The 18,119-nt window shown below is 37.3% G+C and overlaps 1 protein-coding gene across 1 annotated transcript in view; it reads left to right on the forward strand.

Annotated features, from left to right (window-relative positions):
* The window catches only part of CFAP54 (cilia and flagella associated protein 54), a 117,606-nt gene that overhangs the window by 45,331 nt on the left and 54,156 nt on the right, over positions 1-18,119 (forward strand). Inside the window, exons 25-33 of the mRNA XM_086740073.1 lie at positions 1,831-1,978; positions 2,951-3,106; positions 4,721-4,843; positions 6,799-6,936; positions 8,326-8,422; positions 11,936-12,025; positions 13,116-13,242; positions 14,112-14,223; positions 17,545-17,693. Of these exons, the coding sequence (XP_086596199.1) occupies positions 1,831-1,978; positions 2,951-3,106; positions 4,721-4,843; positions 6,799-6,936; positions 8,326-8,422; positions 11,936-12,025; positions 13,116-13,242; positions 14,112-14,223; positions 17,545-17,693 (1,140 nt within the window). The remainder of the gene's footprint in view (positions 1-1,830; positions 1,979-2,950; positions 3,107-4,720; positions 4,844-6,798; positions 6,937-8,325; positions 8,423-11,935; positions 12,026-13,115; positions 13,243-14,111; positions 14,224-17,544; positions 17,694-18,119) is intronic.

An 18,119-nucleotide genomic window follows, 5' to 3' on the forward strand; every position in this document is an offset into this window, starting at 1 on the left:
CTAAAATAAAAAATAATAGTTTTAAATGTTAGTCAACTGGTTGTAAGTTGATAATGAATTAACATCCTATCTAACTGAACACAAATAATCATCTTGACTTAGGTGGAATTCTTTTTAGACTAATCCTTTCATAACAGAAGTTTGGGCATCTTGTGGAAGAAGTATGAAACGGTTTTGCAGCATCTGCATTTCAGTTTGACAGCCTGGCTTAGTCTTGAATCCATAATGACAAGAAGCAACATTGTTGCATATGTGTTAGTAGTTCCTGAATGTTTCAAGAATTAAGAAGATCTTTGGTTCAAGAAATAGCTATTAGGGGGATTTCCTAAAAGTTTTGTCAGAATAATTCCATTTCCACTTTACAAACAGAGTAACTGGTAATCAGCTATTAAGAGACATTTAACATAGCTAGTGTTTTCTCTGTTGTTTTGATATAGTTGCATCAGAGCCCGTGGTTTTCTCATGGCAATGCTGTTTGAATGCAAGCAAATAGTGTAGTCTTGTGTGTGCTGTGAATCCTGTTACAGGAGAAAATAATGTGGCTAAGTGTGCTTGTTATCTGGGGCTCAGCCAGACCACTGCTGTGTATCCTGCTTGTCCTTCAAGTGCCACCATGTGTCTGATAGCAGGCATACAAATTGACCAAAGGTCTTGATGTTACATGCCATAAGAGCATTTGGGATTTACAGGCAGCCTCTGGACTGCATTGATGCAGGCAGATAATCACTAGACATCCTATTTCATGTCTATGTGGATGTTTTAAATATATCCCTGGCCTAGGCAACAAAGGAGGAATGCAGGTCTGGTTTTTGTGCTTTTTTTTTGCACTTGTTTTTCATTACTCTTTTTTTTTTTCCTTATCAGGTTTGTTTGTTTTTTTTTTAAACATATGCAGCTCTAGAGATAACATTTGAATGAAGTGCCTTTCAGATAAATCAAATGCAGACAAAAAATTTTAAATGGCTGTGCAAAACAGTGTCAGAGATTTTGCTTTTCTCACAGTTATGTCCAAGCCTTTTTTTAAATTTTTTTTTTATTTTTTTTATTTTTTTACAATTAATATGGAAGATTCTCAAAGCTGCAGTATGAGACCTGAAATAAGGCAGTTTCAGTTTTACTGATCGGTAGCTGAGAAATTAGATGAACTAGCTTGAAAGTACATAGGACTTAAAGAGACAGTAGAGGGAGCTGGAAGGAAAGGAAACAACTTCTTGCAGCCGGAAGCCCTGTTGATCTCTTGATAATGTCAAGTATGTGAGTGTGTCTATTTGTTCTTCCTTCTTGAGTTCCAGTCTCTTTTAGGAAATAGAGTCGAGGAGAAGAAGGAATTTATTTCTTATCCTTCAAAATAACAGGATTTTTCCTGTAACAAAAATATTTTTTAAAATATAACAAGGATAAATGCCCCCTCACCCCCAGGAAAGAAAAAAAAAAAGAACAAAAAAGCAGGCAGAAGAACAGAGATTCTTTTGAGACCTCTAATACAACACATCAGTGATGAAAAGGTGTCTGTTACAAATACTTAGTAATGGACTTCACAATCGTATACGCCATTGTCAAAATACAGAAAAATAATGTGTAAATGTCTAATGTAGTAGAAGGTGGAAAACAAAGTGAAAACGTGTCTTTTCCCTTTAATTTATTTTTATGTTAGACAATTTTTTTCAGTTTTATGTATAAATCTTATTTCCAGAAGTAGCTACAGTAACCCTTTTTGTCCATAATTTTAAAATTAAGGACTATATTTTAATATAATGCAGTTTCAGGCATGCATCTGAATAATCATTAACATGCTTTTATGGTTCTTTTGCTTTTTTTTTTATTTTGTAGGTTACATTTTGAAGCTGTATCTCAGACTTCTCCTATTGCCTTGCACCTCTTTCTGAGGAATATATTTGCTATCTGTGACATTAATGTCATGGAAGGATCTCTCTTCTGTGATTCCATCTGTTTCAATGAGATACTTTATAAAGAACAAGTACGTGTGGCTTAAAATAATATACTGGAATTTACTTTACTTTTCATCAGCTTTATTTCATCATTGCAAGATAAATGTTGCAATGTACTAATCCTATTTACAGAATACTTAATTTTCTGTGAGTTATCTGGTCTTCCTTTCTGAAGTATTTTAGTAACTGTTGTTTTTTTTGTATCCTGGTGGAAAGATGGTTTCTGAATCAGTTGTGGCCTAATCCAAAACCTACTGATTCCAACTGAGGAAGGGTTTTCCTTTATTTCAGTCATGGTAGACTGTAATTTAAGAAAGTAGTATAACCAGTGTTATTTTTGTCCTACTAAGATGCACCTTGGATTTTCATTTTTAAACATTTCTGCTATTTAATGTATATATTTTCTTTAATATTGAACTTCTAACAGGGTTTCATGGTTTTAATATACTAAGGTTCTTCTATTTCAGACTGTCTTACAGTATAATGGCATGTTAATGACACAAACAACTTTCTTTTTTATTTGGATAGTCAAGCTTTGCCTCTTGTATTATTACATTCCTATTCCAGTCTTTTTTTTTGCAGACGTCTTTGCCTTGTAAAAATGTGAGCAGTCAGTTACTCAGTGACTTTACTGTATCTGCTCACACATGCAAGGACTGCAGCAGATAATAGGAAGGGAAAGGAAGGAATTGTTATCCCCCCTCCTTACCTACTCTAAGAGGTTAGCATGTGAAATTCCACTCCACACAGCTTGGGGATGTTAACCAGGTGTAAATGGTAAATTCAGAGGGCACAATTAGGTCAAGAACAATTGTTTAGAAGCATGAATAATGTTGCATTTGTTTATATACTTCTATCAATGTAAATTCATTTTTAAACTTTTAGTGTACTAGCTGCTTACACTGCTTTTTAAAAAGCAATAACATCTGTCTTCTTTCACTCTTAAATGATTTAAAACAACATGATTTATATATGAATCAAAATGTGTTTTTCTTTTACAGATTGCTAGATTAGCAGAATGCGAAAGAATGATTGTGGCAATTGAACTTAGCAGTTGGTTGAACGATGCAAGTTACACTCTGCAGTCTGTCGTACAATGTTATGGTCTCCTTGCTCCAATTATTTATCACCAAATTTCTTCATTTCCAGTAGTTCAGGTGAGAGCATTTTAAGACAAAGCAGCTGGCATCCAAGCCCTGCAGTTATAATGATTCAAATTAAACTTTTAATGGAGGGTACAGTGGGAGAGCTAAATGTCTAGGCTTTGAGTTCTTAGTAGTTGCTGAAAGAAAAGTCTTTTATGGTTTTATGTGTTCCAATTGCATATATGTTCAGTGTAAGCTGCACAGATTCTGCTCTCCGATATACTGAAGTAACTGCAGAATATTGATTGTTTCTTCAAGATGATTTGTTGGTATTTTTAAACTATAGTAAAACCTATGATGTAACTTCTACTTGAATGCTATTTCCAGATGGCAATTTTGAGGAAAGAAAGGCAGCATTTGCCTATGGCTTTTTTGGAATGTGTGCTTCATATACTGTTTTCTTTAAAAAGAAAGCTATTCGATGTTTTGATAATGAAGGCTTTAGTTCTCAGGTATGTGCTCCTTTCCAGAAGCAAGCACCTTCTCTTTGAAAACAGAGTACCTGAATCCTTTCCTGCCATTTCTGAAGCTACAGATGTGTTTTTTAAATTCAGTAAGGATATAGTAGAAACATGCAACTTTTTTCCCATAATTAGGTAGTTTTGTCAGGGAGCAGCAGTAAGACCATGTTCACTCTGTGAGGAAGGATGAGGTGACTGCTGTGCAGGCAAGGCATAGACTAGCAGCATCTGAACATGGCAGACAGAGCAGGTTGTTGGTAAGAGGATCCACTGAGAGTCCAGAGAAGGTGAAGTTACTGGGCTGGCCCAGGGTCCATCCAGGAAAAAAAGCTAGGGGCTGCAGGAGCTGGAGCCCAAGACTGGAGAAAAGGCTACAGCACAGGTCCAGGGTCCATCCAGGAGACAGAACTGAAGACCAGCACACCAATACTATAGCTGAAGTAGGGACTTAAGGCTTGTGTTGGAGGTTAATGGGCAGAAGACGTGAGAGGAAGCCCCAAGTGAGGCTGCTCAGAGTATGACTACTGGGGCATTAAGGGCCTTGGAATGTTTCTAGGAGTCTTTATATATATATAAAAGAATCTATTTACATACAGGGATAGCCTTTTGCTTAAGGAGTTGTTGGCTGTGATGACCTACTAAAAGCACAGCTAACCACTGGAAACAGCTTCTGTTTCAAATTTCCTGATTAACGGGAAAAATAATTTAGTTGCATGTTCTTTTCATGTCTGATAGACAGAAATGAGGGAAAGAAGTCTTTTATTTTTAAAGTATACCGGAAATATCTTTCTTTCATTTAAAACTCTGACCAGCTCAATATATTTTTAAGCAGTTCTCTCTAGGAGTGTGTAATCTCACTGAATTAAGCATTCTTTGATTTCATCTTAATTAAATCAGCAAAAATATCCATCATGTATCTGTAATTTAATATCTGTGATTTTATGTGAACATGTCATTTATGCCAAAGGGCTATGGTTGAAATCTTGACACCGTTACACTCAATGGAAATTTTATTATTGGCTTTTGTAGACCTAGCATTTCATCCTATGCTTTAGATTTTGAAGTATTTTTGAAGTTCATTGTCAAATACAATAGGCTGTACAGTGACACAGCCTTGTAAGTGTGTTGCAGATGCCACACTTGGTTTTAACCCTTGTATTTACAGATCCTCATTAAGTGCTTGGCTGTCCTTCAAGAAATTCCAAGTGTTGCTTTGCAGAGGAGGCAGGCAGGATGCTATGAGAGTATCCAGCACATGATAGCTTGTGCTTCATTTTATACAGCAAAGGTATCGTGTCTATTATTGTGCTTACAGCTTAGTTTAAGATACAGCTCTTGTCATTTAAAGAAAAGACAAAGCTTTATTAAGCTGGCCTTCAGAGTGCTGTCTTCAAGAACCAGTACTCTTAAATGGTAAAGATACAGAAATATTTATTAGTATATTAGTATATTTGTATCAGTGCATTTTATATAATAATGACATTTTGACTTTTTAATAGGATTGAGAATTTTCATTTGTTGAGAAAATAGACTGTAACTATTAGTACATGACATGAAATCTGTATTTTATATAATTGTATTTTTACATTTAAGGTAGTACTATTTTCAATAACATTTAAGTAGTATATAAACTTAAAAGTTTATTTACTGCAAATGGGACATAGTTTTAATCACATTAGCATATCTGGCTTATTTGCTAATTAGATACAAGAGACTTTATAATATTTAGTCCCACATGCTAGCATGAACATGAACACCTTGACTTTTAACCGTAATGTGTATCTATAGATCACATTTATGATTCAGATACTCAATCTATTCAGTGAGGTAGGGAGAAACATGGTACCAGTAGGATTTTTTTCCTCAGGTATAGAGACATGCTAGAGTTGAAGCACCCACCATGGTAAACGTATGATGCTGAAAATACCAGCTTTCCTCTAGCTTTGAGTACACCTCAGCTAAGATCTCATGCTGAGTTGTAGCTGATGCTTTGAGAGATTCCCCTGTGTTGGCAATCCCTCACCCTGGTCTTTATAGGAGCTGGATCTCTGATCTTACCTCAAGGGCGATGCCACAGCTGGCAGGGCAGCACCTGGCAGTCAGGTTCAAGTAGGAGTTCAGATCATCAGGTGAGTTTGTGGTGATAAGGCAGGTCTGAGCTGACGCTGGGAAGTCAATCTGCAGGTCAGGATCAGGTCTGGTGAGGGTAGCTAAGGTCAGACACAGCCTAGCAGGCTGGTCCATTGTGATGGGAGCTGTCTGAGGTCAAGCTGAGGAGTCAGTCCATAGGTCAGGTGTCTAGACCAGTGGATCCATTGCCAGGCCCTAGCATGGCTTGGAGCATGCTGGAGACCAGCATTCCTGTCACATAAGAGCTGGCAAGGACTCTAGGTTCAGGCCTGAGCTGAAAAGGAACTCCTGGTCCCATGGGAGGAGGGCCCAGGTGGAGGCTGTCAAGGCCAATAAACCCTATTAGGAACCTTGAAACCTTGATATAGTGTTTGTTTGTTTTTAGATTCCCCAGCTAAATTACTATCTGCTTGTACTGCTGATTCTTTTTTCCTTAGAGATAGCAGTTCAACAGAATAGCAAACAGAATGAATGAATTGCAAATGCTTCTGATTAATCCATGGTATATGGTTTTCTGTTGAGTTCCAGTCAGGCCACGTACTGTATTTATCCTAAAGGCATCTATACACTTATTTTGTATCCCAAAGACAAACATTCTAATGTGAAGTTACTGTGCATATAGTAGAAGCACTTTGGCCTTTAGAGCTTTATCTAAAGAAGATAAAGCCATCTAAAAAAATACCCTACACTGTTAATTTATAAATGTCATAATTTTAAAAATAAATTTCACCACTCCTTTCACTAATACAGCTGGGATTTTCAAATGTGCACTTGATAACAGAGAGGTAAATGAGGATCATTTAGTTACTCTTTATATTTTTTTTGATAGCAGTACTGCCTGAGAGCAGGGAGAATGTCAATCACACCAATAGATACTTCTGGTTAAATCTTTGTATCCTCTGAGGGATAGGTTAAGCAGAGGTGGAACACACAAATATCTGCAATTCCAATTATTTTACAGGTCTGTAGTCCTGTTTTTTTTATGAAAGAAAACTTAAATATTAATTTATTTTAATTTATAATATTCATGCATTTTGACAATTGTAAGTAGACAATAATGAAATATTACATGTTATGCAACCCAAAAATATGTAACAGATGATTCTTTAATAGGTTCTACGTTCATGGAAAGAATATGAACTAGCGGTAATTATTATTAACTACGGGAAAAAATTGTTGGGGTCCTCACCAACAACCTCACCCTGCCTGTCAGGAGATATGAAAACTGAAGAAACACTCACTAACAAGGAAGTTAAAGTAATTGCTCTGACTTTTACTTTTTCTTTTCTCTAAATACTGTATTCTATTATTGTAAAGACTCTGTTTATTAACATTTTGTTTCAGAAGTCACTGTATGTAATAAGAGTTTCCTTGTAGAATAAGAGTTTCCAAAGTATAGCTTAGAGGCTTCTATCCAATTGTAGCCGTCTTTGTTAAGACCAGTTGCAGATTACAGTGGGTACAGGGTCACATCTTGTTGAACTGGAGAGGGGTTAGCAATATTAAAGTTCAGAGCCTTGAAGATCCTGCACATATTTATACAAGCATCCCTAACTGATCTTCACATATAGTTTCCAAGAGTGCTTTATTAGACATAAAAAAAATAATTAAAGAATTGTGTAAGTAAAGAAGAGCAAAAATATCCTAAATAATATGGTAACTTAGCCTCTCATTTTGAGTAGCAGCTGCTTGAAACTGAGTTATAATAAAAGAGTAACTTTGGAATTGTGTAAACTGAAAAATATTTCTCAATGGAGGAAGAATATTAAACCTCAAAGACTTTAATATTTAAATTACAAAGAGATGCAGCAGGTTGTGAGAATTTCCTGCAACTTAGAATCAGATTAAAGTGTTGGTTGTCCACACTTTTCTGTCTGTTTTTTTCTTTAAATAATTTTAGAAGATATTTTAGTGGAGAGGAGATTTGAAAAAGAGGTAAGAAAGTAGGGATAATGAGAGAGGAAGAAAGGAAGCAGTGTGAGCATGAAACTGAGATATATTAAAAAGAGGGACAAAAAGTCAATCAGCTTACAGGGAAGGATTTCTGTAAGAAAATTTGTAGGACACTGATAGGATCTGGGCTAAAATTTTCTCCATTGTTTATTGCTGAGTTTGTGTTAGCGGCTTCCAGGTTCATATCAAAAAAGAGAAAGGAATCTAAGATTGTAGAAACAATATAATATCTTGAGCCAAGTAGGGCTGACCAAAAACTACATTTTCACCAAAGTGAAAAAAAAGGAAGAACTTTCTTTCCAGTGAACGATTTTCATTTCTGTAGGTAGTAGATAATCTACAAAAGATTATTTTTTTTTTCTGGAAAACAACAATATTTTGTCAAAAAATCTGTTTAAATATGTTGTAGTAGCATGTGGGAATTCCCTAAAAATGTATTTGGTGGCAGAGCAACTCCGCTCACTCCCTTGGAGATCAGTCAAGAATGAATCCTGGCCAGGTTTTTGTAGCAATAGTAAAAAAAAACAATGAACATCAATTTTATTTCACTTAACAAGAAAAATAAGACAATATTGATGAAATTATCAGATTTAGCAGACTTGGGGTCTAACCCGAACTGCACTATAGACTTGCTGGTTTTAGTTAGGTAAAAGCTAAGTTTTCATGACTAAGTATTGGATATTTCAGACCACTTCAGGAAAGACATCTCATTTAGCTGCAATGGAAAAAGCAACAGAAAATCTAAGTGTTCTTGAATCAAATCTCCTCAGACTGACAAATCCAGGTGGGTATACTATTAAAACACCTCTTACCTTTTTCTAAAGAATTTTCTATGATTTATGTCCTGGTTTCGGCTGGGATAGAGTTAATTTTCTTCCTAGTATCTTGTATAGTGCTGTGTTTTGAATTTAGTATGAGAATAATGTTGATAACACATTGACATTTTAGTTGTTGTTAAGTAGTGCTTACACTAAGTCAAGGACTTTTCAGCTTCTCATGTCCTGCCAGTGAGAAGACTGCAGGTACACAAGAAGCTGGGAGGGGGCACAGCCAGGACAGCTGACCCAAACTGGCCAAAGGGATAGTCCACACATATGGACATCATGCTCAGCATATAAACTGGGAGGAGTTGGCTGGGGGGTGGGGACCACTGCTCAGTGACTGGCTGGATGTCGGTGGGTGGGTGGTAAGTGGTTGCATCACTTGTTTTTCTTAGGTTTTGTTTCTCTCTCTTTTTATTGTTTTCCTTTTCATTACAATTTTTTTTTTTAATTTCAATCATTAAACTGTTCTTATCTCAACCCACAAGTTTTCTTACTATCACCATTCTTATTCTCTCTCATCCCACTAGGGCAGGGAGGGAGGGTGAGCAAGGACCGTGTGGTACTTAGTTGTCAACTGGGGATAAATCATGACAGTTTATTTGTAAAAAATATTTACCTAAGAAGTACTTTTATTTCATATATTTTCCATGATAAATCAACTAAAATAACAATTTCAGTTATATTATTTATACCTGGTAGTGATGTGTATAATAACTTTTATTAATATTTTTCATAATTTTCACCAAAACACTCATTCCTTCTTAGAAAGGAAAGGTAATTTTCGTTCTATTTTGCAAATATATATGTTCTCCCAATCTGTGTAAATTGAGTTCCACGTTATTTAGGTCTACTTTATCTTCCTAAATCAGAAAATGCAGTGGTGAAGACCATTGTCCATTTATAGCATGTTTTACTATCCTGCCAGTGCTAGTAGTAATGACCACTGCATGAAATTTTAGTAGAGAAATAGCTTCCTGATGAAAGGTAACAGAAATTCTCCTTTTTGTGAAGGAATTGCATGTGTACTAGCATTTAACTACCTTGTATCTCAGGAATGAATATATAAACTTTAAAATAACGTAGAGTCTGGATTAACCACAGGAATTTTCAGGCTAATATGTCTACCAAAGTTAGATGAATTAATAAGTAGGTCTTATGAAGGAAATTTTATTAGAAGTTAAAACACAGAGCCAGTACTAATATTTTTTTCCATTATATTTACATGGGATCTTGTACTCCATGGAGCCTGGATAAAATCGTAGAATAATTTAGGTTGGAAGGCATTTCTGGAAGGCATTTCTTCCAGCTCCCTGCTCAAAGCAGGTACAATTAGATCAGATTGCTCTGGAACATGTCCAGTCAAGTTTTGAATCTCTCTGAAGAAAGAGATTTTGCAACCTTTATGGGCAACTTGTTCCAATAGTTGACCATCTTCATGATTAAAAAGTGTTTCTTTATATCTATTTGTAATTTTCTGATTTCCAGCTTGTGTCTATTGCCTCTTGCGCCATCAGTGAGGACAGTCTGTCTCCACATTCTGTATTCCTCCTATTAGGTAGATGTAGACTCCTCTTAGCCTTCTCTTCTTAAGACTGAATAAACCAAATTCTCAGCCTCTTCTTGCTTTGTCATGCACTCTAGCTCATTATCATCTTGGTGGCCCTTCACTGGACTTACTCCAGTATGTCAGTGTCTTGTATTACAGTGTCCAAAACCAAACACAGTAATCTAGATGTGATCTCACAAGTGCCAAATAGAGGGGAATAATCACCTCCCTTGACCTGCTAGCTGTGTTGTTTCTAATATAGCCCTATATGCAACTGGTCTTTCCTGAAAGGGCATGCTGCTGACTCATGTTCTAGTTTTTGTCCATTATCTCTGTATATACATTTGTCTTAGCAGAGAAAGCATTTCTATAATAAATAGTATAAAAAGTGTGATGCAAAAATTCTATTCGTTTGTGTACTGATCCTTCCATTTTTTGCTGCTGACATTGATGCCTGCATTCCTGCAGAACAAGTTATAGAATGAATGAATTCTGTAAGTTAACTGAAAATTGCATTGATTAGTTGCTAAAATGATGTTCCATTCTTACTTAATAAAGAGGTAAGATCAGTTAGAGAAAAACAAATCTTCACTAAAATGGAAAACACTTTATGGCTGAAGTCTACTCTGTTACTGAAATAGCATATTCATCAATAAGTTTCACAACTTAAGACACAAATTGAAGACGACTCTTTGCTGAGGCCATGCAAAACAAATTATAAAGCTTACAGCTGTCCTTACAAATGCGTCTAAGTGATTTAGGACAATGTGCACTTAGCATTCCACTGATGATGGTCTAAGAGAAAAATGAAAAAGAGCTGAATCTGCCTCTTTCATAGGAAACTGAGAAAAACAAAATGTTTCATACACAAGGCAATTTAAATTCTGAAATTTCAAATGTTTTCACACTTAAAAATTTTTGGGAGGTATTATTCTTTGTGAAAATGCTCATTTGAAGCAATGTATTTTTGAACTTGCAAATAGAAAAGAGTACTAACAAAGGATGTGACTTGTCCTAAAAACAAAATAAAAAAAAATCTATTGTCCTGATGGCTGTCCTATTTAATTGGACATTATTTTCACTCAACAGACTTCAGCTGATTGCTGCCACTGGAGGGTGTAGCTATTGATCTACTATCACAACTAGTTGTTCCAGAGTGCATTTTTAACCTCGCTTCTTTCAGGGACTAGCTGCATTCATCTTTTTCAACCACAAAACTTGCCTAAGCACAAAATTTGTAGGTCATGTTTCTTTATTAAGGCAAAATAGCAACTAGCACATATAACATTGTTCTGGTGTTCATCAGCTGGTAACACAGTTGTGTTTAACTCTCAGAAGCCTGAATCCAAGTTATTGTTCTCCTATATATTATATATACTATTTACATCTCTATATTGTATATATTAGTCACATCTCTCTATAAATATATTATGTGTAGGATATAAATATTTATATTTGTATAAATATATTTGTAGAAACATTTAGGTGAAGAAAAAAGAATTTCTTTACCTACTTACGCTATCCATATACCAAGCATGTATGCAAGCAGTAGTCACTAGCAGCATCACGTGCTCAGTTCATGCTGTATATCTTTAAATTCCATTTTCAGACATGTCCTTACTGCACAGATGATTTGTATGGACCTTTGTTAGATCTCTGATGAACGCCAGACATCATGCTCATTAGTCTAGCAACTGGAAGTTCATCAGTCACATCTGTAAGCTCTTCATTATTTAAGTGGCACAGCTACTTATGTTAGAAGAAAAGAGCAAGCTTTTGAATTTCTCTCTGGATGACAGTGAGAGATTTAAAAGCACACCCTGTGCTAAAGAAGGATTTTTCTATCTTCAGTTACAATTCCAAGTACAGTTTCTATTGTACACTATCACTGCTTGTCATAATGGATTTGATTTGGTTATTGAAGTAGCTCCTGGATCAAAGCTTACAGGACAGGAAGATCCTTTGTTCCTCTACCCTGTAATTTCATGTTCGACACCAAACAGTGCTTATCAAGAAGGTAGGATAATTGGTGTTTATTTTCATTGTGAAGGTTTCTTTACTTTAGAGACTTGCCAGTATAGCAATCTGCTTCTTGCTTGGAATAAGCTCTTGGAAACTTTGTCTTCATTTTGTATTCATTTATACAAAATCAAGTAAAACATAGTTTAAAAAAAGTACTTAATTTAGTCACATTTAGAAGTGTATGAAATACTTGCAACAGATTATTTTAGATGTTCATGTTAAGTATATAAGATATTAATATTTTAAATAATTTTAATAATGTTTATTTTCTAATAAATTTGAAAATGAGCTCATTTTTTAAAGTTGTGTCAAGTTTTCAAAGATTATGTTGGCATGGAGTGTTCTTTTTAAATTGAGATACCTCATTTCCACATTAAATTATGTTACTGAAAGAGGATTTCACAAAAGTCTGCTTTTTTGAAATGGGATTTAAGATTCTGGTATGTGGCCTTTGCCACCACCTTATTTTTTTAAATACTAGTGTTCAAATAACTAGTTGAGTTGGAGCCAAACCTGTAAAATTAATATAGCTTTCAGATAGGATAAATATTTTTTTATTGATTATAAAAATATGAAGACAGCCAAGCAGTAAAAGCAGTTTGCAAACAATTAAAAAGCTACCTAAAACCTACACAACGCAGCTCCAGTGCTGCAACGAGAACTCTGTGATGCTTGTACACTAATATGACTGTCACTGAGAAGAGCAGCCTAAGTGAATACGATACAGTTACTTTGTTTATACTTGCTTTATTTTTTTTTTCAGGATTTTCAGGCATGTGTACAATCAGGCATGTTGAATATTGTTATATTTTTGCACAATATACTGCATGGTACAAAAATAGCGTTTGTTATTCTAGGGGTGTAAATAGAGTGAAATTGTGGTTCTGGATGGCTGGTCACAAGAAGTATTTAGCAACTCCTATTCTGTATCATTACTTCTCTGATTTTAGTATCAGTATGCCTTTTCCTCACCAGCATGCAATATGACATAAATATGTGCTTTAACAGATACATAGCTGTAATTATAGCTGAATTATAGCATAAATAAAAATAAAAATTGTTCATTATCTGTTACTATATTGCAGTGATGAAATTCCAACAGAAATCACGTTTTTTGGAGTTCTTTGTTCAACTCTTGCACAAAAGCCTGAATGAAGAGATATTTGAGTGCGTTTTGGAATGGGCAAGCAATGTGCAAGTTTACTTGAAAAGGTAGATCTCTATTACAGTAGTAGTGAAAAACCACTACTTTGGTTTACCAGTGTCACAGTTACAGCAGAAACTGTAAATTGTACCTAGTAGGAGTCCCATTTGCAGCCGTTTCTATGATTCCTAGTCTGCAGAAGTTCTATGAACACAGGATTATATAGCTACAGAAAATACTGTATTGTGACCTCGTTGTACATGGAAACTTGTCCCTTGGCTGTGTCTTTTCAAAACTCCTGTCTACTATCAGCAATTTTCAGGATTTTCCTTTTCATAGACACTACATGGTAATACGGCCATTTGCCAGATTATTACAAGGCAGTGGGATATCTTAGAAAAGTATGTTGGGTTAAATCAAGAGCAAACTGATCAGGGCCTACTGTAGTGTCTAAAAAAAATTCTATACTGAAAATATAAGTGGAACCAAATTGTAGACACTTACCTAAAAGTATCCCAAAGAAATTTAACTATAACTTTCTTTAAAAATGCACACCAGTATTTCTAAAATTTGAAAGGCAAATAATCAACAAAAAGGAGAGATATTGTAGGGAACAGGAACTGCTGTTAGAAAAGACCAAAAGAATTGGACATAAAGAAGTTCTTTGCAGAATTCCAGAGTAGAATTTGGGTAATGAAGCAAACTGTTCCATTTTATTAGGAGTCAGGAAGGTCAGATAGAATCTGATAAATTCAGATTTCTATAATAAATTTTGAAAGTGAACACTGCCTCTTTTTGAAGAAGGAAAGAAAAGCTGCTGAATTTGCAGCTCCCAATGAAATAGGAACTGCATGTGCTCTACCTGTTTGCAAAGATAACCCTTTAACTATGAAAGGACTTTAACATGATGATGATTTTAACATAATTTGTTTGTCAGGAGGAACGACCATCTTCTCTGTATAAATGGAATTTCAAAACAAGAAACAAGCTCTCCCACTCTACCAGAAAGCAAAGATAGACACACTAGAGGAGCAGTGGAGTTTCAGAAAGTGAGTTTTACTTTTAAGGAGTCATGTATGTTTTTACTGGGCAGGAATATAATAAGCACAAAAAAAAAATATTAAAAACTGTCTCATAAAAGCCTGAGCTAGAGACATGAATAATTATTAAAATTTGCAATACAAACTCTAGCCCTCAGCACACCTCTGAACTCCTAAAACCAGGAAGAGAAGTTGGCATGGGATTTATCTGAAGGACCAACAATTGTGAGGTATTTGTGCTGAGTCAGAGTATCGCATTCCAAAATCAATGAAAACTTGCCTTTCACCAGCTCCCTTTAGAAAAAATAATATGTTAATAGGGAATGCCTTGGGTACCATGACATTAAGTAAAGGAGATCAGTTTAGGCCTTTTTGTACAATATGTTGTATGTACACTTTTTAATGAGTAGTTGTTCATCATTAATTCCTTGTGCAGATACTCAAATTGCACAATAAAGACATTTTATTCAGAAATGTTTTAAAAGAAATTTTTGCTTTTATTGGAAGTAAGAATAATCTTAATGGAGCTGTATTGTTTTGGAAGAAGAGTTTTCTCCCTCATAACCCTCTAATAATGCTGTAATACTCTGCTAGTATCTGAGATAGTTTAGGAAAAGGGTTTTGTGTCTCAGTTTTTGCATTACCAAGTTTTACTATTTATAATACTAGGAAAAGAACTATCGTTATTTTTGAGATGAAAAACACTAGTATATGAAAGAAAATATTTGGGAACTTGGCTGGCTTCTTAGTATCAAGCATTTGACATATACCTTCCAGAAAAATTGTAAAGCTTTCTGGAATATTAAATATTTCTTTTGCTGTCTTATTTTGGCAATGAGTTGCAGAATTTATTTTTTTTTCTCATGGTTAGAGTTGGAAGGGACCCTCAAGGGTCATCTAGTCCAACTCCCTGCAAGGAGAAGGGACATCCCCAACTTGATCAGGTTGCTCAGAGCCCCGTCCAACCTGGCCTTGAATGTTTCCAGGGACGGGGCATCCACCACCTCTCTGGGCAACCTGTTCAGTGTTCTACAATCCTCAGTGTAAAAATTTTTTTCCTAATCCCTAATCTAAATCTATCTCTCTCTATTTTGAAACCATTACCTCTCGTCCTATCACAACAGGCCCTACTGAACAGTCTCTCCCTGTCTTTCCTGTAGGCCCCCTTGAGGTACTGGAAGACCACTATAAGGTCTCCCTGGAACCCCCTCTTCTCCAGGCTGAACAGCCCAAACTCTCTCAGTCTGTCCTCATAGGAAAGGTGCACCAGCCCTCTGATCATCTTCGTGGCCCTCCTCTGGACCGTCTCCAACTGGTCCATGTCCTTCTTATGTTGGGGGCTCCAGAACTGGACACAGTACTCCAGGTGGGGTCTCACCAGGGCAGAGTAGAGGGGGAGAATCACCTCCCTCGACCTGCTGGCCACGCTCCTCTTGATGCAGCCCAGGATGCAGTTGGCCTTCCTGGCTGCAGGTGCACATTGCTGGCTCATGTCGAGCTTCTCATCCACCATCATTCCCAAGTCCTTCTCCTCAGGGCTGGTCTCGATCCATTCTCCACCCAGCCTGTATTTCTGCCTGGGATTGCCATGACCCATGTGCCGGACCTTGCACTCGGCTTGGTTGAACTTCATGAGGTTTGAAGTTTGACACCTCTCCAGCCTGTCAAGGTCCCTCTGGATGGCATCCCTCCCCTCCAGCGTGTCAATCACACCATGCAGCTTGGTGTCATCGGCGAACTTGCTGAGGGTGCACTCTATCCCACTGTCCATGTCGCTGACAAAGATGTTGAACGCGGCCAGGCCCAACATGGACCCCTGAGGAATGCCACTCGTCACCGGTCTGTACATGGACATCAAGCCATTGACCACCACTCTCTGATTGTGGCCATCCAGCCAATTCCTTATCCACTGAGTGGTCCGTCCATCAAACCCATGCCTCTCCAGTTTAGAGAGAAGGATGTCATGCAGGACAGTGTCAAACGCCTTGCACAAGTCCAGGTAGATGATATCCGTTGCTCATCCTTTGTCCACCAATGTTGTCACCCCATCATAAAAGGCCATCAAATTAGTCAGGCACGATCTGCCCTTGGTGAAGCCATGTTGGCTGTCACCAACCACCTCCTTGCTCTCCATGTGCCTTAGCATGGTTTCCAGGAGAATCTGCTCCATGACCTTGCCAGGCACAGAGGTGAGGCTGACCGGCCTGTAGTTGCCCAGGTCCTCCTTGTTCCCCTTTTTAAAAATGGGGGTTATGTTCCCTCTCTTCCAGTCATCGGGGACCTCACCAGACCGCCACGACTTCTCAGATACAATGGCCAGTGGCTTGGCAACTTCATCCACCAGGATGGATGTCATCAGGTTCCATGGACTTGTGCACCTTCAAGTTCCTCAGATAGTCCCGAACCTGCTCTTTGAGTACAGTGGGTGGTTCTTCATCCTCGCAGTCCCTGCTTGTGCCTTCCACAGCTTGGGTGGTGAGACAAGAGCTCTTATCAGTGAAGACTGAGGCAAAAAAGTAATTGAGTACCTCAGCCTTCTCCATGTCCCGGGTAACCAGGTTGTCCGTTACCTTCCGGAGGGGGCCTCCATTCTCCCTGGACCGACATACCTATATATGACCGACATACCTATATAGGTATGTCACATGTCCCTGACATACCTATAGAAGCCTTTCTTGTTGTTTTTGGCATCCCTGGCCAGATTCAATTCTGTCAGGGCTTTAGCCTTCCTCACCTGATCCCTGGCCACTTGCACAGCCTCTCTGTAATCCTCCCAGGCTACCTGTCCTCACTTCTACCTTCTATAGGCTTTCTTCTTCACTTTCAGTTGGTCCAGGAGCTCCTTGCTCATCCACGCAGGCCTCCTGGCCTTTTTGCCCGACTTGTTCTTCAAAGGGATGCACCTCTGCTGAGCTTGGAGGAGGTGCTCCTTGAATATGGACCAACTTTCCTGGGCCACTCTTCCCTCCAGGGCCACCTCCCATGCCACTTTGCCCATCAGATCCCTGAAGAGGCTAAACTCTGCCCTTCTGAAGTCCAGGGCAGAGAGCTTGCTGCGTAGCTTCCTCGCTGCCCCATGAATCTTGAACTCCACCATGTCATGATCACTGCAGCCAAGGCTGCCCTTGAATTTCACATCCCCCACCAGTCCCTCCCTGTTGGTGAGAACAAGGTCATGCATGGCACCTCTCCTTGTTGGCTCCTCTATCCTCTACTTTCTGTTCTATTCCTGCGTAAGCCAAACTGCTGTACACCTCAAGTAATTGATAATGTAGGCATAAATAATTATTTGAAGTATATTTAAGATTTCCATGGAATATTTTTTTAAAGAGTATGGAGACCTCACCTTTAAAGAAACCAGAGGCATCAGCTTCGAAGAAACCAGGAAAAAAAGCCTCGAGTCCTACTCGAAAAAGACAGACTCTTAGACAGTATTTAATGAAACATCCAAACATAATGAAATCTCCAGAAGCAAAAAGGTAAATGAACCTAAGTTGTCAAGTTTATATAGAGAACCAAAATATTTTGACTGAAATTTAGTTTACAACTAAGTGTATGTTTTAAAACTTTTTTTCTATGAAAGGGATGAATTTGTGCACAATTCACTAACTCTTGTGTTTTATTTTGGTATAAAATTGGCTTCCACTCAAAAGAACAGAATCTATCTCATTTCTATTTCAGAGAATAACTGTTGAAGATTCTGAAGTCTTTGTATCAATAATCAAAAACAGTATTTCAGTTGTGTTAGCTTGAGCATGTTGATTCATCATGGTGGAAAAGCTATGTTAATCTGCACACTATAATGCTTTTCAAACTGTGTTGATGAGCTTACCTGTTAGAAATCTAATAAAGAATTTTTATTTGCTCCTGATGTTCAGGTAGCTTCAGAGTGATTTTTGTCATTC

This window comes from Chlamydotis macqueenii, chromosome 1, assembly GCF_036417535.1.
Source record: "Chlamydotis macqueenii isolate bChlMac1 chromosome 1, bChlMac1.mat, whole genome shotgun sequence".
Taxonomy (NCBI): domain Eukaryota; kingdom Metazoa; phylum Chordata; class Aves; order Otidiformes; family Otididae; genus Chlamydotis; species Chlamydotis macqueenii.